The following is a 24,767-nucleotide window of genomic DNA, read 5'->3' on the forward strand; positions in this document are numbered from 1 at the left end:
GCAGGTGCAGGCTCACCTTCAGTTCGTCAGACACGTTTCAACGGTTAGGCCTGCTGTTCAACGTGGCTAAGTCAACGCTAGAACTGACCCAGAGGATGGAATTTATCAGGGCAGTCCTAGACTCCGTGCGGGCTCGAGCCCTCCTTCCGGATGCTCGCTTCCTTGTCAGGCCTTATCAGGAGCCTTCAAAGCTTCCCAACCTCAATGGCAAGAACATGCTTGAGTCTTCTAGGACACATGGTTTCCTGCACATACGTGACCAGACATACCAGACTACTGCTCTGCCCTCTTCAAGCCTGAATGGCATCGGTCTACCGCCCAGGTCGAGACAGCGTGAACCTGGTGGTCACCGTTCCAGAGCGGATCCTGGCCTCCCTCCAATGGTGGCTAGACCCAAGGGCAGTATGCGGAAGAGTCCCCTTCCACACCATTCAGCCTTCCTTGTCCCTCGTCACGGACGCGTCAGCCCTGGGATGGGGCACGCACCTCAGGGACATCCAGACGCAAGGTCTATGGGCCCCATCCGATATCTCTCTCCATATCAATGTATGGGAGCTGATGGCGGTGCATCTTGCGTGCCAAGCCTTCCGGGAGTGGTTGCATGGTCGTTGCGTGGCGGTCCTCACTGACAACACTACGGCCATGTTCTACATCAACAAGCAAGGGGGGGTCTAGTTCCTCCCCCCTCTATCAAGAGGCCATTTGACTGTGGGAATTCTGCATAGCCTACTCCATTCACCTGGTGGCGCTGTTTCTCCCAGGGGTCCAGAACATGTTGGCGGACCACCTCAGCAGGTCCTTCCAATCCCACAAGTGGTCGCTTCACCCTGATGTCATCCACTCCATCTTTCTAAAGTGAGGGTTTCCCCAGGTCGACCTGTTTGCCTCGCGCAGCAACTGGAAGTGTCTGGCATTTTGCTCCCTCCAGGGCTGCTACCCGGGCTCTCTCACAGATGCCTTCCTACTCCCATGGACAAGCAGGTTGTTTTATGCATTCCCGTCGTTTCCCCTTGCACACAGGGTCCTGCTCAAGGTGCGCAGGGACAGATCACGACTGATTCTGGTCACCCTGGCACGGCCCAGGCAGCACTGGTACACCACGCTGTTGGAAATCTCGGTGGATGCCCTGGTTCCACTGCCTCTTTTTCCGGACCTGATCACTCAGGATCATGGCTGCCTCTGTCACCCCAACCTACGATCCCTCCACCTCACAGCGTGGATGCTGCATGGCTGAGCTACTCTGTTCTCATTTGGTACAGCAGGTTTTGTTGGGTAGCAGGAAACCTTTCACTCAGGCCACATATATGGCTAAATGGAAGTGATTCTCATGCTGGTGCACTCACCGCAGCACGCCCCCCCCTCCAGGCATCCGTGCCTCTCATTTTGGACTGTCTCCTGAGCCTGAAACAGCATGGCCTGGTGATATCATCCATCAGGGTTCACCTGGCAGCCATTTCGGCTTTCCACCCAGGAGCGAATGGCCGATCTGTCTTCTCCAGCCCCATGGTCAGTAGGTTCCTTAAGGGCCTGGACCGTGTCTACCCACAGGTACGACAGCCAGTCCCCACGTGGGACCTGAACCTGGTCCTCTCCAGGCTTATGTGGGCCCAGTTTGAGCCGTTGGCCACCTGTTCCCTCCTATACCTCTCTTGGAAAACAGCTTTCCTCGTCACTATCACTTTGGCAAGGCATGTATCCGAGCACAGAGCTCTTACTTTGGAACCACCTAACACGCCCTTTCATATCAACCATATCAATCTTTCATATCAACCAGAACATTTTTCTTCCGGTTTTTTACCCCAAACCGCATGCTACTCGTCAGGAACAACGGCTGCACTCCCTAGATGTTCGTAGGGCCCTGGCCTTCTACACTGAGCGTACAAAGCTGTTAAGGAAAACAACCCAGCTCTTCGTCCGTGGCGGAACGGATTAAGGGCTCCCAGTCTCATCCCAGCAGATCTCCTTTTGGATCACTTCCTGTATCCGTGCTTGCTATGATTTGGCCGATGTTCCGACCCCGCCCCTCACCACTCACTCTACAAGGGCCCAGGCTTTCCTGGCTCAAGTCCCAATCCAGGAGATCCGCAGAGCCGCTACTTGGTCTTCAGTTCATACTTTTATCTCTCACTATGCCATCATCCGACAAGCCAGAGACGATGCGGTGTTTGGTAGAGCGGTCCTACAACCCACGGTACTTCACTCCGACCCCATCGCCTAGGTAAGGCTTGGGAGTCACCTAATTGGAATCGATATGAGCAAGCACTCAAAGAGGAAAAGACAGTTACTCACCTTTGTAACTGTTGTTCTTCGAGATGTGTTGCTCATATCCATTCCAAACCCACCCTCCTTCCCCTCTGTCGGAGTAGCCGGCAAGAAGGAACTGAGGAGGCGCTGGGTTGGCTGGGGTATATAATGAGGCGCCATGAAGGCACCTGGTGTTGCTAGGGTAAAAATTTTCCGACAGCCGTGCGTGCGGCACATGCACACCTAATTGGAATCGATATGAGCAACACATCTCAAAGAACAACAGTTACAAAGGTGAGTAACCGTCTTTTACTATTCTTTTTCCCCCAGACATAATGTTTCCATTAAGCCACAGTCAGCGTCAGGAATTCAGAAACTCAGAGAAACTTTATTTAATTTTGATAATGTTTTCCAGAGTTCTAAAGTGTTGCTAATGTTTGAAGGGAGATAACTAACTATAGCAGAAATAGTTGAGAAACCGAGATACTGCGAGAGCATGATGCTGCAATACCCTCTATACTGTGACATTGTTGGGCTTCGATAGCAATGCATGGCTGTTTTTTTAAAAGTTGCATCTCCGCTGCTATATTTAGAAAGACCTATTGTATGGTGTACTGCCTGCAAATATAACGTATGGCTCTTTGAAGAGTAGACTAACTGCACTGAGTGAGTCTGATTTGCAGTGTGCTTCAGCATGAGAAAAGAGCTTGATGGAAACGAAAGGTCATCTGGGAGAAAGGATGGGAGAATAAGGAAAAATAACTTGGCAGGGAAGAGTTTTATAGGGAGAGTAATAAAGGATGGGAAGAGGGGCTGAAGAGGAGATGAAGGTGGACAAAGACTAGAGGATGGATTGTACAGAAAGAAAAGGAAATGAAATTGATATGAAGGGTTGCCTGGAAGAAAGGATGACAAATTGCTTAGAAGGAAATGTGGAAGGCTGTGTTACTAAATAAGGCTTGTCAAAAGGGAAGAGACTTGTTGCTGGAGAAAAGGTGGGTTGGAAGGGAGTAGAACAGAAGAATGATTTTGAAAGAAAGAGGCAAGAAATAGTGTAGAGTTGGTCTTGTAGACTGAGGAAGGAGGAGTAATAATGAGTGGTCATGGTCTGGAGGGTGGGAAGAGGAGACAGTTAGCAATGTAAGGGGCATAGGGCATTCAGTGAGGAAGGGTTGTCTATGTAAGATTAGGTTTGGAAGGAGAGTTGAGAAGGAAGGGATGAACAGGTACAGAGATGGACAAATTCTCTGAAAAGGGGAAATCACCTGGATTGTAAACACTCTTTTGGCACCTAGACTGTAATCTCGTATTTGTAAAGTGCCATGCAGGTTCATGGTGTTTTACAAATAATTAATTATAAATAAGGGTATCTGGTCAAAAAGGGAGGACTTAGAAAAGCTGCTCCAATTTAGAATGAAGCAGGGTTTTCACATCAAATATCCCCATCTCTTCATTTATTATATGCAACCTTCATGATAATCCTCCGACTTGCTAGCTAAAGTCAATGGGAGAATGACTGGAAGCATCCATAGGGTAGAGAAATGATATTCTCCCCATTCTATAGGTGGGGAGCTGAGTCACTGAGACTAAGTGACTTTCCCAAGGTCACACAGAAAGCCTGTAGCAGGGCAGGGAGTCTCCTGAGCTCCAGACTAGCACCCATGCCTTCACATATACTCTCTATCCTTTAGTCTTCGCCATGATATAACCTGTGGTCTCAGCTAAGAAACAATAGAGTAAGGAACTTTCTTACATACAGCAATACACTGCATCAGAACTATTGATTTAGTTAAATTTATAGCTCTCTTTCTCCACAAAGCCCTCTAATAAGCTGCTATGGGACATGCTCAGAAACTGCAGTGTCAGTGTGTTTTGGAATAAGGTCTTTTAATCTTTTTAATTACAGGTTCCATTACAGCTTATAGAAAGTGTTGAATGCCGAGATATATTTCAACTTCACTTGACTTGCAAAGACTGCAAAGTTATCAGGTATGTACAAACTACTTTGCAGGTGGAAGGGTTGCTTCATTTGGGAAAGTATGAAATCTAAGCAAGGTAACCTTGCACTTCTTCAAATTACGGATGGCTGCAACATTTTAGGGGATATGTTTCCCCCTCTTCTGTGCACATGCTTTCTTTAAAAGATTCATTCTGTGTACTGTAGCTGAACATTTTAGGAAGGAGGGTCTGCTCTCTTATAGTACAATATATTTGTTAGAAATTTTTACTACTCTGGAAATTGATCAGCCAAATAGCTTTGGTTGTAGAGATGTTCTAGCCCTATGGAGCAATCCATTTTTAAAGATTATTTTGAAATTAATGTCTATTTCATGTAGTTTTTCCCAATGTAACAATGGTCTTACCAAGATACAAAACTAGACACAAATCAATGAATTGTACAGCTTCTTAGACAAAAACATTAGATCCCAAACTGGCTATTTGGGACTCGAATCTGCCGCACCTTTGTGCTGCTGTTCAGGGATGAGGGAAGGAGTAAGGACGGCTCCCCTCATGTAGGCCATGTGAGAGTTAGTCAGAGTTGCACTTCCAGCACTTGTGGGAGATATGGGGGAGAACTGGGAAGAGAGGGTATAGGGATGAGGCAGATCCATGGCTAGAAACTAGTGATGGGGTGATTTTATATGAATGTGTCTACAGAGTGCAGAACTCCAGGACTCAGAATCTACGAAGTCAAGACCTTAATTCATTTAGGGGACACAACTGCTGTATTTAACCATCAGTGCAACTGGGGTATTATCTGGATGGCATTCATATGAAATTGGTACTAATCACCCCACCACTAGTTTCATTTAAACATTATAATTACAAATGAAAAGACTTTCCCCATGAAAAATATAGTTTGCATGTTTTAAACCTAAGAGTAAATTTTATTTATGTACTCTGGGGCCACCTGTTTATAACTGTAAACTCCTTAATACTTTTGTACAAATTTGGGCAAATCCTTATTTCACTGTGCTTGTTCTGAGTCTTATTCCATAGTGGACAGGTACCAATTTGGAAATGCTAAGCTGCTGTTGTAATTATGGAGTATTATTTCACAAACTAGTGGCTCTTGTGGTCAGGGTACTCTAATTTGTCTTCCATTACTGTTTCTTTCCTGCTGTAATGTGAAAACAAAGCTTGAATGAAAGAAGTATTGTTTATACTTGCCCTCTGGCAAATTATTGGTAAGAAAGTTTAGCATTTGAGGGAGGGGGAGAGAGGTGTAAGACTACAGACACTGGGACTAGTCCACCTTGGTTTGAAATAAGTGCATTGTTTAAAGGGAATACAGTATTTACTCTGTATCTTATCAGAAATGTGTTTTTGTTTGTAGGGATACATATTAATGTATTACAATTTGTTATAGATTTCTGTTTTGACTCCCTTCTGAGGTCCTGATTCAGCAAGATACTTTACACACATTCAGGAGTCGGTGGCAACTTTAAAGACTAACAGACTTACTTGGGCCTAAGCTTTTGTGGGTGAAAAACCCACTTTTTTTTTTTTAACCCATGAAAGTTTATGCCCAAATAAATCTGTTAGTCTTTAAGGTGCCACCAGATTCCTCATTGTTTTTGTGGATACAAACTAACACAGCTACCCCTCAGATACTTAAACACATTCTTTACTTTGAGTAGGCTCATTGAAGTCAATGGGACTACTCATAAGTTTAGACATGTGCATAAGTCCCTTTATGAATTAGGACCCGAGCAACTAGGAGAAGATAACTATGGTTTATTTAATAATCCCAAAATTATGCTCTTTATACATAGGGCCCTACCAAATTCACAGCCATGAAAAACAGGTCACAGACCGTGAAATCTGGTCTTTCGAGTGCTTTTACCCTGTAGTATACAGATTTCACGGGGGGGGAGACCAATATCTCTCAAATTGGGGGTCCTGACCCAAAAGGGAGTTGTAGGGGGTTCACAAGGTTATTTTTTGGGGGTTGTGGTATTGCCACCCTTACTTCTGCACTGCCTTCAGGGCTGGGTGGCCAGAGTGGCAGCTGTTGGCTGGGTACCCAGCTCTGAAGGCAGTGCCCCACCAGCAGCAACGCAGAAGTAAGGGTGGCAGTACCCTACCATGCCACCCTTACTTCTGTGCTGCTGCCTTGAGAGCTGGGCATCCAGAGAGTGGCAGCTGCTGACTGAGGGCCCAGCTTTGCAGACAGCAGCGCAGAAGGAAGAGTGTCAATACTGTACCATGCCATGCTTAGTTCTGCGCTGCTGCTGGCGGTGGTTCTGCTTTCAGAGCTGGGCTCCTGGCCAGCAGCCGTTGCTCTCCAGCTGCGCAGCTCTGAAGGCAGCACCACCACCACCAGCAGCGCAGAAGAAAGGGTAGCCATACCACAACCCCCTCTACAATAACCCTGAAGCTCCCACACACACACAGTATTCCTTTTTGGGTCAGGATCTCTACAATTATAACACTGAAATTTCAGATTTAAATAGCTGAAATTGTGAAATTTACTATTTTTAAAATTCTATGGCCATGAAATTGACCAAAATGGACCATGAATTTGGTAGGATTCTATTTATACATATGGTTTAATTTGACTTCATGTTTGATATATCTTTCAGTATGATGTCAGCAAGAATCACAGACCATTTTCTTTTAAAAACCTGTATTTACAAATGAAGAATTTTTCCCTGGTTATTGTCCCTGTGGAAATTCAGAGAGCCAAAACATAGGCACATACAAAAGAAATAAGGTTATGGGGGAAGGACAACTCCCTAGGATAATTACATTACTATCTGAATAATTATGTTTACTATCCATTAAAGTTTACACAACAGCATCTGAAATAGAAAGAACAGTTCATTCTCATCTCTGGTTTTCACCAAAGTTAATCACTCATTGCATTTTATGACCAGATCTCTGCATGAAAAAATTAATAAATGTATGTTTGGTTCTGGGACAGGTGTCAGTTCTCTACCTTTGAGCAATGTCAAGAGTGGCTTAAGAGACTGAACAATGCCATTCGCCCTCCTTCGAAGATAGAGGACCTTTTTTCATTTGCATACCATGCTTGGTGTATGGAGGTGTATGCCAGCGAAAAAGAACAGCATGGGGATTTGTGCCGGCCAGGTATGCAGAAACACTTTGCGTATCTCAAGAGATACTTTGGCCTTTAGATGCCCATCTTCTGCCCTTTTATCTTGTGATTCCTGGAATACAGAATTTGTGACCTTCCAAAGAAGTGTATTGACAAAGTGTGAATTCTGTGCTAATGTTACCCTTTACTTGAATACCCGGTTTAAACAACTTCACATGAACAGTCTAACTGAAGTATTGTATTAACTTTATTTGAGCATAAGCTTTCGTGGGCTAAAACCCACTTCCTACTGTATTTTCCATTGCATGCATCTGATGAAGATCTATTACATACACACACACACACACACACACACAGGAAAAAAAAAAAAAATGGATGTTACCATACCAACTCTAACGAGACTCATCGATTGAGATGGGCTGTTATCAGCAGGGACTCTGCCATATACATTGGCCAAACCAGACAATCTTTACGCAAAAGAATAAATGGACACAAATCAGGCATCAAGAATTGTAACATTCAAAAACTAGTCAGAGAACACTTCAGCCTCCCTGGTCACTCAGTTTCAGACCTGGAAGTTGCAATTCTCCAACAAAAAAACCTTCAAAAACCAGACTCCAATGAGAAACTGCAGAATTGGAATTAATTTGCAAACTGGACAGTTAAATTAGGCTTGAATAAAGACTGGGAGTGGATGGGTCATTACACATAGTAAAACCATTTCCCCATGCTATTTTTCCCCTACTGTTACTCACATCTTTTTGTGAACTGTTTGAAATGGACCATCCTGATTATGACTACAAAAGGTTTTTTTCCCTCCTGCTGATAATAGCCCACGAAAGCTTATGGTCAAATACATTTGTTAGTCTAAGGTGCCACAAGTACTCGTTCTTTTTGCTGATACAGACTAACACTGCTACCACTCTGAAACCTGTATTAACTTTGTGCTCTTATAAAGTGACCCTTCGCCAGTCCAACATTGGTATCATGTGTCAGACTTCTATGTGTGCAAACTCTTAACATCTGTGCTCACCAAGGCTTTAAAGATAAGGGGTGGGGAGGAGGTGCTGTGTATGAGTTAACCAAGCAGAGTTGGTGTATGAGAGTTGTGAAGGATCCTTTTGCCCCTTGAAATCCAGGTTTGAATCCTCACTCATGTCCCAATTAGAATTGAGTTTAATTTCATTCTGGTTCCCATTTGTACCCCCTAAAAACCTCAGTTTAACAGAGTTAAATGTAAATGGCAATTTCTGTTCAATTGTGGTCCAGGATATTGCCAGTCAAGTTTAATATAAAATTGCCACTGTCATGTGGAGAGAGAAAATGGGAGAGAGTTATGCAGGCTTTCTTCAGCCAGCACTTGATTTTCATGAATGCTGCACTCACCTATAGGTTAAAATAGAGAAATAGCTAAACAAAAGAAAAAACAGACCTCTTTCTTCCAAGCTGAATATTCCAGAGTAGAAACAGTGGTTTGAGTAGTGGCCCTATGGGTTCTCCACTGTAGGTGTGCTTGCATCCCTGCACTGCAGATCAGAGAACTTCCCTAGCAGTGTCCATTAGGCCCATGCATGCATGTCTTCCCTCCTGCCCTGCCTTGGGGCTAGTCAGTACACTCCAGCTAACCCCCTCAGTTCCTTCTCATCTGCCCCTGGCTAGAGATGGAGCTATTCACAGTTCGTTAGGACCATTACTTTTGATTTGCATCACTATAGTTAGACTCCTAGTTCTTAGGCTGTGTCTATGCTGCCACTTTCAGTGCTAAAACTTGTGTCATTCAGGGGTGTGAAAAGACCCCCCCCCCCAGCAACAAAAGTTTTAGTGCTGAAAAGTGCCAGTATAGACAGCACTTTATCTTGGTGATAAAGTTACCACTGCTCATTTGGAGTGGGTTTTATTTAATTGCCAGGAGAGCTCTGCCTTGGCAATAAAGTGATGTGGGCAGTGTAGACAGCCTTAGTTGTAGTCCCCCCCTTATCTTTACTCCCTGGAAGAAGGGGAAAAAAAAAAAAAACCCACCACCAAATAGACTTCTCCTGATTCCTCCCCCATTGGGACACTCCCTCTAATGGGGTATGCCTGGTTCACTGGGCTTCAAGAAGTGCCTCCTGAAGAGGTGATCCCTGTTGCAGATAAGCAGTCAAGAGTGCACTCACTGTTTTGGGGGAAGACCACATTCAACAGAAGTGTGCTTTCTGCCAGAAACTTGGGCCCTGGTCTCATAAGGGCAGTGACCTCAGACAGAAGATTAGCTTAATGGAGGCAGCTCTCCAACTCATGACCTGCACCATGAGTCACCTGACAGACATGAGTCTTCCCACCTAGCCCTCAACATCTAAAGGCTGTGTGTCAAAGAAACAAGCTGCTGACCCCTCTCACAAATGGTCAAAAACAGAGCCGGAAGTCCTCACCGTGTGTCCCAAGACAGCTGTAAGTGCTCTCCGGAATGCTAGGTATCCTCAGTACCATCGGCACTGAGACCATCTCAGGCTGGAACCCATGGCTCATGAAAGTCCTCAGCGGCAGGTACTATTGACAAACCCATGGACCCAATGAGCGTGTGTGTACCAAGTCAATGGCACCAAGGGACAAGGACAGGAGAAAGCACTCCTCTAAAAAGTGGGGCTGTTAAGCAATTTAAAAAACTGATTAATTGGGCAATTAAAAAAATTGCCCTGTTAACAGAATACAATTTAAATTTTTTGATGTTTTCTACATTTTCAAATATATTGATTTCAATTACAACACAGAATACAAAGTGTACAGTGCTCACTTTATATTTATTTTGATTAAACATTTGCACTGTAAAAAAAGTATATTTCAATTCACCTAATAAAGCACTGTAGTGCAATCTCTATCATTAAAGTTGAACTTACAAATGTAGAATTATGTACAAAAACCCTGCATTCAAAAATAAAACAATGTAAAACCTTAGAGCCTACAAGTCCAATCAATCCTACTTCTTGTTCAGCCAATCACTCAAACAAGTTTGTTTACATTTGCAGAAGATAATGCTTCCCACTTCTTGTTTACAATGTCACCTGAAAGTGAGAACAGGTGTTTGCATGGTACTGTTGTAGCTGGTGTCACATGCCAGATGTGCTAAAGATTCATATGTCCCTTGATGCTTCAGCCACCATTCTGGAGGATGTGTGTCCATGCTGATGACCAGGTTCTGCTTGATAAGAATCCAAAGCAGGGCAGACCAGCACATGTTCATTTTTATCATCTGAGTCAACTGTCACCAGCAGAAGGTTGATTTTCTTTTTTGGTGGTTTGGGTTCTGTATTTCTGCATCAGAGTGTTGCTCTTTTAAGACTTCTGAAAGGATGCTCCACACCTCATCCCTCTCAGATTTTGGAAGGCACTTCAGATTCTTAAATCTTGGGTCGAGTGCTGTAGCTATCTTTTACATTTTGTCAAATTTGCAGTGAAAGTATTCTTAAAATGAAAAACGTGTGCCAGGTCATCATCTGAGACTGCTACAATATGAAATATATGGCAGAATGAGGGTAAAACAGAGCAGGAGACATACAATTCTCCCCCAACGAGTTCAGTCACAAAATTAATGCTTTAAAAAAAAAAAAAAAAAGACGCGTCAGCATGGAAGCATGTCCTCTGGAATGATGGCTGAGGCATGAAGTATATGAATCTTTAGTGCATCTGGCATGTAAATATCTTGCGACACAGTTACAGTGCCATGAGAATGCCTGTTCTCACTTTCTGGTGACATTTAAGTGGGCAGCATTATCTCCCGTAAGTGTAAACAAACTTGTTTCTCTTAACGATTTGCTGAAGTAGGACTGAGTGGACTTTTAGACTCTAAAGTTTTACATGGTTTTGTTTTTGAGTGCAGTTATGTAACAAAAAACCTTACATTTTGTAAGTTGCACTTTCATGTGCAAGAGATTGCACTAGAGTGCTCGTATGAGGTAAATTGAAAAATACTCTCTCTTGTTTTTTACATTGTAAATGTTTGTAGTCAAAAATGAAGTGAGCACTGTAAACTTTGTTGTAACTGGAAATATATTTGAAAACATAGAAAAACCATCCAAAATATGTAATTTCAATTGGTATTCTGTAGTTTACCAGTGCAATTAATTTAAGTTAATAGTGTGAATTAATTGCAATTAAAATAGACAGCCCTACTAAAAATAGAGTGTACACACAATCCTACAGTGGTAGTGTCAGAGCCTCATTCAGCACCAGAGTAACTGGTCTGGGCAAGATTTCCTCTGTCTCCTTCCTGCCCCACCCCCACCCCGGTACCACCAATGGCACCAAGTCAGTGCTGCTGGAATTCGAACACTAGGGACCTCCGTGTATCGGACACAGAGTCCCCTCTTCTCAGTGTCTGAACTTCCACACCAAGTCTTTGACTGGCATAGAAGTCTTCCCTGCTGCCCTGTCATGCTCCTCTACTCTAGTGAGTGCTCAGATACTGAATCTAATGAGGTGGCATCACAGTACTCCAAATATCAACAGCACCTCGAGCATAACCTCAGATGACCCTACTGCCACCACCTTGGTACAGCCACCCTTGGGCGCCACTCCAGTAGCCATACTGGGAGCATTGGGCTGCATATTGCCACCATGGTTCATTAGTTTCTTGCACCACCTGAGAACCCTTAAGGCACACCCTTTGGCTGCAGCTTCCAGAGCTTTGGAAGAAATCATGGAGAAACACAAGGGCGCTGCTGAAGAAGTGACCCCAAGGACCATATCCTCCTCCTCCTCCCTGGATGAGGCCATCATGCCTCCTCCACCATCTCTGGAGGTGGACTTTTGCCTCTTGCAGGACCAAATACCACTAGGGGAAGTCAAGGACACACATCATTGTCTCCTTGACATCCTCCATTCATCCTCCTCAGATATCTCCCTATCCATTAACAAGGCCATTCTGGACCTGCCAAGAATCATCTAGCAGACCCCAGCGTTGGTGGTGCATACTTGCAAATGGGTAGACAAAAGATATTATGTCCCAGCGTGGGAGATAGTTCCTCTTCTCCCACCTTCACTCAACTCCATTGTGGTGAATGCTGTTAATTCCCATGGCTGTCAATACTCAATGAGGTCCACTCCTTGTGATAAGAGCTGGAAGTGTTTGGACCTTTTTGGAAAGAAGGTGTACGCCTCAGCCATGCTTCAGTTTCAAATCAACTACCAGGCCCTGATGGTGAAATAAGATTATGTAAATTATTCTAAACTGATTTTACTGAGCAGCTGCCTGAGTTACATCGCAACCAATTTAAGGCCATTATTCAGGAGGGACAGTTAATAGCAAAAACAATGCTACAATCTGCCGTCGATGCAGCCAACACAAGAACCAGGTCCATCTATGGCAGTGGTGATGCAATGTGTGTCATGGCTCCATCCCTTGGGCTTCCCAAAGGAGGTACAGTGAACCGTCAAAGACCTTCCCTTTGAAGACGCTAAACTCTTTGCAGAAAATATTGGTGCCTCTCTTCACACCCTGAAGGATTCTTGAGCCACTCATTTGCTGGGCATCTGCACACTAGGACAAAAGAGAAAGTTTAGTCCACAGCCCCAGCACAAACCACACATCTCCCAATATCCAGTTCAATGCTAGTACAAGCTGCAGAGGAAAAATACATTGTCAAGGTTTCAGAGTAGCAGCCGTGTTAGTCTGTATTCGCAAAAAAAAAAAAAAAAAAAAAAAGGGACTTGTGGCACCTTAGAGACTAGCAATTTGAGCATAAGCTTTTGTGAGCTACAGCTCATTTTGATGAAATGAGCTGTAGCTCACGAAAGCTTATGCTCAGATAAATTGGTTAGTCTAAGGTGCCACAAGTACTCTATTTTCAAGGTGTAAACCGTCTGGCCTGCAACGTTCCTTGTCCCAGATGTCTATGTCCAATTACCAATTTTGATGTGTTGGTCAAGGCATCAATAGACTCCCCCTCTCCCTCCCCCCCCATTGCTGCACCAGCCACTGCTATCCACCATTTGGCTTCCGGTTGGCAGTGTTCTGCAGCACCTGGGAACACATAACATTGCAAATGCTCTAGGATCCATCATTCCAATGTGTACTCTATCCATTTTACTTCCCTGCCCCCTCCACAACACCCTTCTCTGTATCTCTTTAGGGACCCTTCTCACAAGAGAGTTTACTATGACAAGAGGTAGATTGTCTTATCCAATTAGGAGCCATAGAACCAGTACCTCAATATCTACAGGGAAAGAGGTTCTACTCTTACTATTTCCTGGACCTCAGAGCTCTCAACAAGTTTGTCAAAGCTCAAAAATTCAAGATGGTCACTCTAACAACGATTATTCCAGCATTGGAACAGGTTTTCAGCCCTTGGCCTTCAGGATGCCTACTTTCATATTTCAGTTCTACTGACTCAGATGATTTCTAAGATTCACTCTAGGATAAGACCATTACCAGTACAGGATACTCCCTTTGGACTATTATTGGCCCCAAGAGTATTTTCCATTATTCCCTCAGCATTGGCTGCACTCTTATGCTCCCAGGGGACCATGATTTACCCTCCTCAGAGCCTGATCTCTTCAAGAGACTCACTGAGTCACCAAAGCTGCAATGCACTTGTTTACAGACCTGGGCTTACAGATCAATGCCCAGAAATCAATCCTCATTCCAGTGCAACACCTGGAATTCATAGGGGCTGACTTCGAGTCATTACAGGTCAGAGCTCTCCTTATCTCAGATTTCTCTCCCTGGCCACACCCATAGAGACTGTTCAAAATAGCCTGCAAATATTAGCCAGAGACCGCCTCCAACTCTTGGGGCATATAGCAGCAGGCACAGGAGTAATACCACATGCCAGGCTTCACGTTATGCCTTGAGATGTGGTTCAGCTGGGTTTACAGACCAAACAGGAGCAGACTAGACCAGAGTTCCCCAAACTATGGGGTGTGCCACCCTAGAGGGAAGCAGAGGAATGATTGGGGTGTGCATGTGAGCACCACCCAGCCCCTGCCCTACCCCTCAGCTCTGCTCTGGCCTGGTTCCCAGCCCTGGGCCTGGCTCCATCCCAAGCCTTGGCCCTGGCTGCAGCTCCACACCCAGCTGCAGGCCTGTTTGCAGTTCTGCTCCTGGCCCCAAACCCATCCCCTGTAGCAGCCCCTGCACCCCTGTCCACCCCAGCCCAGCCCCGCTCGGGGGTGGATGGGCGCAGGCAGGAGTAAGCAGGGGCTTGACCGTGAAAAGTTTGGGGGCCACTGGACTAGACAAACCCCTGTCACTATCCACCAGGGTCAAACTACTTGGGCTGGTGGAAAGACCCAGCAAATGTTTGCGAAGGGGTTCCCTTTTCACAAAGCCCTGCATTATTGCTTTCCACCCCTGCTGCATTGCTCATGGGGTGAGGTGCACATCTAAACAGCCTCATGACACAAGGCAAGTGGTCACCCACAGAGAGAATTCCCTGAGCTAAAGGTGGTCAGGAATGTCTGTGCCCACTTCCTCCCACTGATCAGAGGACTGCACACGAGAGTCCCAATGGACAGTCTAGCCTGTATATACACACACACACACGACATAAATTGACAAGGAGGAGCCAGGTTGCCCTCGCTCTGTGCAGAGGCAGAGAGACTATGGAACTGGTGTATTGCCCACAATGTCACATTGTCAGCAGCTTACCTCCCAGGCACACAAAACTCAATAGCAGACCATCTTAGTCGCAGATTCCCACACAACCACAAGTGTGAGACCCAGTAGCACTTTACGATCTATTCAGGCGATGGGGGATGCCAACCACAGATCTGTTTGCCACTAACCTGAACGAGAGATGTCCACACTACTGCTCCACAGCAGGGATAGGACAACACTCCCTGGGTGATGCTCTCCTCCTGTCCTGAGATGGGGATCTTCTCTATGACTTTCCTGCCTACTGTCGAAAGGCCTGCTGAAAACAGACGGAGAACACGTCATATTGGTTGCTCCCACTTGGCGGAGACAGACCTGGTACTCTTACCTGTCACAGCTTGCCACATGCCCACCAGTCTGTCTCCCAGTCACTCCATACCTCCTCTTGCAGAACAGGGGACATCCCAGGTTGGAATGTACCCTGTCAAAGAAAACTATAGGTTGGTTTGACATGATTTGTTTTTGACAAATCCATGCTGACTTACCTATCACCTTATTGTCTTTGAGGTGTCTGCAAATTGATTGCTTAATTATTTTCTCCATGATCTTTCCAGGTATTGAAGTTCCCTAGTAGTTCTGTTTCCCCAGCAAGCATGGGTGCAGTCTACTGTTAATTTACTCCTTGATTAACTTTTACTGGTCAAACTCCTTCTCTGAAAGCGTAAGCTATCGGGGGAGAAAAAAATCCACTGGATCCTATTAATTCTCATTTTATCCTTTGTGACAATTTTCCCTTCCCCTGCAGTTCACTTATTACTGGTGAGAGTTGTTTTTGTACTTTAAGTGTTGAATTATAGCTAGAGTGGATTAGTGGCAGACACACAGAGTTGGGGGTGTAATGGAGGAAATTGCTTCAGTACTTATTTCTTTTTATGGAGGTGCCCCAATGGTGTAATAAGTGCAAGAATGCTAAATTGTGCTGCTATGTATCCAAATAGCATAAAACAGAAAAATAGAATTCTAAAACATCATGCATGGAGCATTAGAATAGATTATGGCTCAAGATGAACTATAAAAATCTGAAAGGCACAGACCCATTAAATACTGGTCTTAATCTTCCCAGTCACAGGAAATTGGGTCTCAGGTGAGACCCAGGCGTCTCAGAAAGAGGATCCTCCCATTCTTTGAGAGATGCCCCTGTGGGTTCTCCACTCCAGGTGTTGGTGTGTCCCTGCCCCTTTGCTCTGAGATTGACAGCAGTACTCATACCGGTCATGCACATGCAGAGACTGCCCCATGCACTGAGTGTGCCTTAATAGTATGCTTACACGACCGGTCTCCTCAGTTCCTTCTCTACCATCCCTGGCCTGAGACGGAGCTCAGCAGACTCCTTAGAGACCTCTCCCTTGTTCAAATATCTTCCTTGTTAGTTAGGGAGAGAAAGATAGGAGAAGTGGTATCTAATTACTACTGGGAAAACAAAACCCCCAAAACCCACTTCTTGTTCCTGTCAGTGGCAGCCTCTTCTGACATGCCTGGCTCCCCAGGGTTTAAGCACTGCTCTACCTGCAATGATGCCATCCCTCCCTCAGATGGCCATTCAAAATGTATAAAATGTTTAGGGGAGTGCCACATCCCCCCAAAATGTGCCTACTTCAGCAAGCTAAAATCCAGGACACGTAAGGACAGGGAGCAGAGACTAAAACTGCTCTTCCTCCAGAAGTCCTTAGGAGGAGTTTCAGACCCAGGCACCGACTCCACTGCATGTCGCTGCCCCCCCCGCCCCCCCCGCCTCAAAGAAAGAAAAGAAACCCTCAAAAAAGGCACCCTCTCTCACCTGCAAAAGGTACTTCAGCGGAGAAGACTTTCCTGGGCAGGTCTACAACCTCCCTCCTGGTGCTTCCCCAGCTGAGCACTTTTGACGCTCTGGGCTCCTCTGGCGCCACACGAAACCCGCCTGTGGCTGGAGCACAAAGCTCTGGTGCAGAGGCTTCCAGTTGCCTGCCTCTCATGGCACCATTTGGCACCGTGATGGAAGCAGTTCCGACACATGTTGACATGCTTGACCTCCTGCAGGCTATTCTTGCTCTCCCAGCACTGTCATCCTCTGAGCTGGCCAGCAGTGAAACAAGGTTCAGGACACAGGTGCAGAGGAGCCTTTCTTCACAAGAAGTTCCTCTTGCATAGCCCTCACTTCAGAGGGGCTACAGCACTGCAATTCATTGAGTCACAGGACCTGCTGGTGTCACCTATCTTGCAGTCACCCATCTTGCAGTCACCCGTGCTTAACACTTCTCTCCAAATGCTCAGCCAGGGTCCTGACAGCCTTCCTCCAACGTTGAGGAATCTGGACTGTAGGGAGAATTTTCACCCTATCAAATCTCCCGTTGTCAGACACCAACCAATAGAGGTCATAGAAAAGTTACCTCATCCTACTCTTAGGCTCCTGCCCTGTGGTGTGTAAACCCCTGGATGGCACAACCCATGCCCTTCCCACCACAGTGGCAATATTGGGCTCCATGGACACCTTATCCTTGAGACCACACTCGCTATGCCACCACAGCCAGGCGTGACACCTGTCTGGTACTGCCAGTTGACTAATCTGCCACTGGCTTAAGACACCAGGCAGCACTGTCACAACTGCAGGATCAATCATGACCTGCCTCCAACCCAGTGGTTACACCTGATGAGGCATTACTCCCCCCCCCCCCCCGAGATCTTTGGATGACTTCTCAAACTTTCGAGATCTTTTTAAAAGACTTGCCAATCCGTTAAGAATTAACCTGGAGGAGGTTCCTGAACAGCAGCATGAGCTAACGGACATCTTGCAGCCCTCTTCTTCTAGGATTGCATTACCGATCAACGCGGCCCTTTTGGAACCTGCTATGGCCATCTGGCAACCTCCCGCTGCAAGCCTACCTACCTGTAAGCGAGCAGATCGGAAGTACTTCATCCCTTCCAAGGGCTCTGAATTCATTTTCACTCATCCAGCGCCAAACTCGCTGGTAGTAGATGCAGTCAACCAAAAGACCAAACACCAGTTTCCCTGCTCCACCCCGTCCGACAAGGACGCAAGGTATACGCATCCTCCACGTTACAATTTCACATTGCTAATTATACAGCTGTTCTGGCAAAATATGACCACAAAAATTACAATAAATTCATGGACTTTATTGATGACATTCTGGAAGAAAAGAAAAATAATTTACAGCCCTAGTTTCCGAGGGACAAATCATCTCCCGTACCACTCTTCAAGCAACCCTCGATGCAGCCAATACTGCAGCAATATCCACTGCTACAGCAGTAGTGATGCCCTGAGGTTCATGGCTCTCCTGCTCTTCCTTTCCTTGAGAGGTCCAGAGTACCACTGAAGATCTTCCCTTCGATGGCAACAAACTCTTTGCCTCCACGACGAACTTCATTCAATGAGGGACTCAAGGGCAACTCTCCGGTCCCTAGGAATTCAAACCCCTATGACCAGAAGACAATATAGATCTCAACCTTACCAGCGTCCACGCTACCCCACATACACCCAGCAATTCCATAGATCGCATGAGCAATGGCAACAGCAATGCCAGAGACCCAGTCACCAGCGCTGCTGTCCAACTCATCGGCAGCGTCTCAACGCCCTCTGACTAATAAGCAAATTTGAAGCCTTCATTGAGGATGTAGAAAACAACGTTCCCACTTCAGCACTTACACTGCCTGCCCCTATTTTTGGACACCGCCTATGACCATTCTTCCATCAATGGCAGAACATTACCACCGACAAGTGGGTTATAGAGGTAGTCACAATTGTCTGTTCCATCCCTTTCCTATCCTTGCCTCCTACCCCCCCCCCCCATCCCTCTTCAGGGACCCCTCTCACAAGCAACTGTTCCTCCAAGAAGTACAAGTGGAAGTCGTGCCCAAACAACACAGAGGGAAGGGTTTCTATTCCCATTATTTCTTAACAGAAAAGAAATCTGCGGGATGGCGACCGATCCTAAACCTCAGGTGGCTCAACAGTTTTATCTAGAAGCAAGAGTTCAAAATGGTGACCCTCACTACCATAATCCCAGCGCTGGAGCAGAGCGATTGGTTTTTGGCCCTCGACCTACAGGACGCCTATTTTCATGTGACTATACATCCAGCCCACAGATGTTTCCTTCGTTTTACCCTTGGCTTGACACACTTTCAATACAGGGTCCTACCCTTTGGCCTATCCACCGCCCCCCTTGTTTTTTCCAAGCTCCTAGCTGTAGTAACCACCTACCTCAGGAAACAAGGGGTCATGATACTTGCTTATTTCGACAATTGTCTCCTCAAAGCCTCAACGCTCGATGAAGCTCTTCGATTCACAAAGCTCGCCATTGCTTACTTTGTCCCTCGGCCTACAAATAAATAAACACAAATCCAGCTTATCTCCTACCCAGCACCTGGCGTTCATAGGCGCACACCTCAATCTCTCCCACCCAACTGTTCCAACACCATAAAACTCCTGGCCACGAAACTTTGCAACAGTCCTCAGGTCACTGCTCAAGACTGTCTACAACTCTTAGGTCACATGGCCTCATGCACTTTTATGGTCAAAAATGCATGACTATACATGAGGTGCTTCCAAGCTTGGTTGGCCACGGTTTACAGACCGAATGTACATGGTCTAAACAAGCCTCTAGCCATACCTTTCAGAGTCAAAGACTCTCTCCTGTGGTGGACCATTCCCTCCAACCTCTGCTCAGGAGTCCCTTTTCTCCAGGATGCGCCATCCCTCATAATGACTACCAGTGCATCCCTTACAGGGTGGGGTGCACACATGTCCCACCACATAGCCCAGAGGCTATGGTCTTCAACCGAAACCTCCCTACGCATAAATGTCCTAGAGCTTCAAGCCATACGCAACGCTTGCTGTCACTTCCTCCATTGATTTGGAGCCAACATGTTCGGATAATGACAGATAACATGAGGGGAGGGCTCCTGCCTCATACTGGGAATGAGGGGCGATCAACAGGTTATCTCAAGTGCTTATATACAAATGCACAAAGCCTTGGAAACAAGCAGGGAGAACTGGAGGTCCTGGTGATGTCAAGGAACTATGACGTGATTGGAATAACAGAGACTTGGTGGGATAACTCACATGACTGGAGTACAGTCATGGATGGTTATAAACTGTTCAGGAAGGACAGGCAGGGCAGAAAAGGTGGGGGAGTAGCACTGTATGTAAGGGAGCAGTATGACTGCTCAGAGCTCCGGTACGAAACTGTGGAAAAACCTGAGTGTCTCTGGATTAAGTTTAGAAGTGTGTGCAACAAGAGTGATGTAGTGGTGGGAGTCTGCTATAGACCACCGGACCAGGGGGATGAGGCTTTCTTCAGGCAACTCACGGAAGCTACTAGATCGCATGCCCTGATTCTCATGGGTGACTTTAATTTTCCTGATATCTGCTGGGAGAGCAATACAGCGGTGCATAGACAATCCAGGAAGTTTTTGGAAAGCGTAGGGGACAATTTCCTGGTGCAAGTGCTAGGGGAGCCAACTAGGGGGGGCGCTTTTCTTGACCTGCTGCTCACAAACCAGGTAGAATTAGTGGGGGAAGCAAAAGTGGATGGGAATCTGGGAGGCAGTGACCATGAGTTGGTTGAGTTCAGGATCCTGACGCAGGGAAGAAAGGTAAGCAGCAGGATACGGACCCTGGACTTCAGGAAAGCAGACTTCGACTCCCTCAGGGAACGGATGGGTAGGATCCCCTGGGGGACTAACATGAAGGGGAAGGGAGTCCAGGAGAGCTGGCTGTATTTCAAGGAATCCCTGTTGAGGTTACAGGGACAAACCATCCCGATGAGTCGAAAGAATAGTAAATATGGCAGGCGACCAGCTTGGCTTAATGGTGAAATCCTAGCGGATCTTAAACATAAAAAAGAAGCTTACAAGGAGTGGAAGGTTGGACATATGACCAGGGAAGAGTATAAAAATATTGCTCGGGCATGTAGGAAAGATATCAGGAGGGCCAAATCGCACCTGGAGCTGCAGCTAGCAAGAGATGTCAAGAGTAACAAGAAGGGTTTCTTCAGGTATGTTGGCAACAAGAAGAAAGCCAAGGAAAGTGTGGGCCCCTTACTGAATGAGGGAGGCAACCTAGTGACAGAGGATGTGGAAAAAGCTAATGTACTCAATGCTTTTTTTGCCTCTGTTTTCACTAACAAGGTCAGCTCCCAGACTGCTGTGCTGGGCATCACAAAATGGGGAAGAGATGGCCAGCCCTCTGTAGAGATAGAGGTGGTTAGGGACTATTTAGAAAAGCTGGACGTGCACAAGTCCATGGGGCCGGACGAATTGCATCCGAGAGTGCTGAAGGAATTGGCGGCTGTGATTGCAGAGCCCTTGGCCATTATCTTTGAAAACTCGTGGCGAACGGGGGAAGTCCCGGATGACTGGAAAAAGGCTAATGTAGTGCCCATCTTTAAAAAAGGGAAGAAGGAGGATCCTGGGAACTACAGGCCAGTCAGCCTCACCTCAGTCCCTGGAAAAATCATGGAGCAGGTCCTCAAAGAATCAATCCTGAAGCACTTAGAGGAGAGGAAAGTGATCAGGAACAGTCAGCATGGATTCACCAAGGGAAGGTCATGCCTGACTAATCTAATCGCCTTTTATGATGAGATTACTGGTTCTGTGGATGAAGGGAAAGCAGTGGATGTATTGTTTCTTGACTTTAGCAAAGCTTTTGACACGGTCTCCCACAGCATTCTTGTCAGCAAGTTAAGGACGTATGGGCTGGATGAATGCACTATAAGGTGGGTAGAAAGCTGGCTAGATTGTCGGGCACAACGGGTAGTGATCAATGGCTCCATGTCTAGTTGGCAGCCGGTGTCAAGTGGAGTGCCCCAGGGGTCGGTCCTGGGGCCCGTTTTGTTCAATATCTTCATAAATGATCTGGAGGATGGTGTGGATTGCACTCTCAGCAAATTTGCGGATGATACTAAACTGGGAGGAGTGGTAGATACGCTGGAGGGGAGGGATAGGATACAGAAGGACCTAGACAAATTGGAGGATTGGGCCAAAAGAAATCTGATGAGGTTCAATAAGGATAAGTGCAGGGTCCTGCACTTAGGATGGAAGAATCCAATGCACCGCTACAGACTAGGGACCGAATGGCTAGGCAGCAGTTCTGCGGAAAAGGACCTAGGGGTGACAGTGGACGAGAAGCTGGATATGAGTCAGCAGTGTGCCCTTGTTGCCAAGAAGGCCAATGGCATTTTGGGATGTATAAGTAGGGGCATAGCGAGCAGATCGAGGGACGTGATCGTTCCCCTCTATTCGACACTGGTGAGGCCTCATCTGGAGTACTGTGTCCAGTTTTGGGCCCCACACTACAAGAAGGATGTGGATAAATTGGAAAGAGTCCAGCGAAGGGCAACAAAAATGATTAGGGGTCTAGAGCACATGACTTATGAGGAGAGGCTGAGGGAGCTGGGATTGTTTAGTCTGCAGAAGAGAAGAATGAGGGGGGATTTGATAGCTGCTTTCAACTACCTGAAAGGGGGTTCCAAAGAGGATGGCTCTAGACTGTTCTCAATGGTAGCAGATGACAGAACGAGGAGTAATGGTCTCAAGTTGCAATGGGGGAGGTTTAGATTGGATATTAGGAAAAACTTTTTCACTAAGAGGGTGGTGAAACACTGGAATGCGTTACCTAGGGAGGTGGTAGAATCTCCTTCCTTAGAGGTTTTTAAGGTCAGGCTTGACAAAGCCCTGGCTGGGATGATTTAACTGGGACTTGGTCCTGCTTTGAGCAGGGGGTTGGACTAGATGACCTTCTGGGGTCCCTTCCAATCCTGATATTCTATGATTCTATGATCGCCTGCATGTTCTATGTAAATAGAGAGGGAGGAGCTTGCTCTCACTTGATTAGCACAGAAGCTATGAAGCTCTGGAATTGGTTCCTTGGGAACAACATCTGGATATCTACCTGGGGCCCTGAATACCACCATGGACAAATTAAGTGGACGCTTTCCCTGGAATCACAAATGGGAGATAAACAAGACAATCTGCAACATATTCTGCATTTGGGGCTATCCAACCCTAGTCCTCTTTGCAACTTCAAAGAGCAAGAAATGTCCTGACTTTTGCTCCAGAGTGGGACTGGGCAAACATTCATGATCTCATGGGATCAGGACTTACTGTATGCATTCCCTCTCCCCCGCCCCCGATACCAGTTCTCCACAGAGTTCAGACAAAGATACGAACAGATTGTGCCACAGCAATTCAGATCGCCCCGTCATGGCCCAGACAACCATGGTTTCTGTTCCTCACCAGAATGTCAATTCACCCACCGATTTTGTTGCCCCTCACTCCGAACCTCCTATCTCAGCAACATGGCCAATTTCTTCATCCCAGCCTGTCCATGCTTCACCTCAAAGCTTGGTTCCTACATGGTTCTCTCAAAACAAACTAGCATGCTCTGAGCATATTCAAAGAGTACTCGTATATAGCAGAACACAATCTGCTTGCATCACCTATCTCTGAAAGTGGAAGTGATTCACACAATGGTGCTCAACCAATCAAATTCCTCCTACTCCTGCACCTCTTCTGTTCATACTTGACTACCTATTAGGCCTTAAACAATTTGGCCTCTCTTTCAGCTCCATCAAAGTCCACTTAGCTGCTATTACAACTTGTCATGACAAGATTGATGATACCTCTGTTTTGCTCATCCAATCACCAAGTGTTTTCTCAAAAGGGCTCCAATCACTATATCTGGACATTAAACCTCCTACCCCTCCATGGGACCTTCACTTAGTATTAATCTGCTTAACTCAACAAACATTTGAGCCCCTAGCCACTTTCTCCCTCTTACACCTCTCTATGAAAACAGCATTCTTAGTGGCAATCACCTCTGCCAGATGCGCAGGAGAAATAGAAGCTCTCATGGCAGACCACCGTACACACTGTTTTTTAATGACAAGGTTACCCTCCAACTACACCCCAAATTTCTTCCAAAGGTGCATTCGTCATTCCATGTCAATGAGCTGATACACCTACCAACCTTCTCTCCTAAACCACATGCAAACTCTTTTGAATCCACAATGCATACATTAGATGTATGCAGAGCTTTGTCCTATTTGGATAGGACCAGGCCCTTTAGGAACTCTTCCAGACTGTCTCCATTGCGGAGTGATCCAAAGGGACACCTATTTCTACCCAGAGACTTTCCAACTGGATCTGAGTGTATCCGACTGTGCTATCAGATAAAGAAGGTTACTCCTCCAGCTGACATCAGAACTCACTCCACTAGATCCGTAGCTAACCCCGTGGCTTTTCTACACAAAGTTCCTCTGGCTGACATCTGTAAAGTGGCCGCTTGGACTTCTGAACACACATTTGTTAAGCATTATGCCCTTACTCAAGACCCTCTCTGATATACGATTGGGCAGAGCTGTATTATCTACTGCATTCCTACCGGATTCAAAGTCCCTACCTCCTTGAGATCTACTCCAGGTGACTTAAAAGCAGTGTAAGAAGGGGAGGAGGTTATTCACCTGTGCGGTAACTGTCGTTCTTCGAGATGATTGGCCCTGTGGGTGCTCCATCCTCCTCCTCTACTTTGGATTTGGGGTAGCCTCTGTGTAGAGGAGGAACTCCATTAATTACTATGATGTTTTCTTCTCACTCCATATCTCACACAGATCTTGGGACACAGACCAGTCCTTGCTTACAGACAGCCCCCCAGCCTGAAGCAAATACACACCAGAAACCACACACCACACAACAGAACCACTAACCCAGGAACCTATCCTTGCAACAAAGCCCGTTGGCAACTGTGTCCACATATCTATTCAGGGGACATCATAGGGCCTAATCACATCAGCCACACTATCAGAGGCTCGTTCACCTGCACATCTACCAATGTGATCT

The 24,767-nt window shown here is 46.2% G+C and overlaps 1 protein-coding gene across 9 annotated transcripts in view; it reads left to right on the forward strand.

Annotated features, from left to right (window-relative positions):
• MTMR3 (myotubularin related protein 3) overlaps positions 1-24,767 on the forward strand; it is a 254,003-nt gene that overhangs the window by 155,591 nt on the left and 73,645 nt on the right. For all 9 annotated transcript variants that reach the window (XM_043529930.1, XM_043529931.1, XM_043529925.1 and 6 more), the window contains 2 exons: positions 4,151-4,233; positions 7,172-7,338. In XM_043529930.1, the coding sequence (XP_043385865.1) occupies positions 4,151-4,233; positions 7,172-7,338 (250 nt within the window). The remainder of the gene's footprint in view (positions 1-4,150; positions 4,234-7,171; positions 7,339-24,767) is intronic.

This window comes from Chelonia mydas, chromosome 15, assembly GCF_015237465.2.
Source record: "Chelonia mydas isolate rCheMyd1 chromosome 15, rCheMyd1.pri.v2, whole genome shotgun sequence".
In the NCBI taxonomy this organism is placed as follows: Eukaryota; Metazoa; Chordata; order Testudines; family Cheloniidae; genus Chelonia; species Chelonia mydas.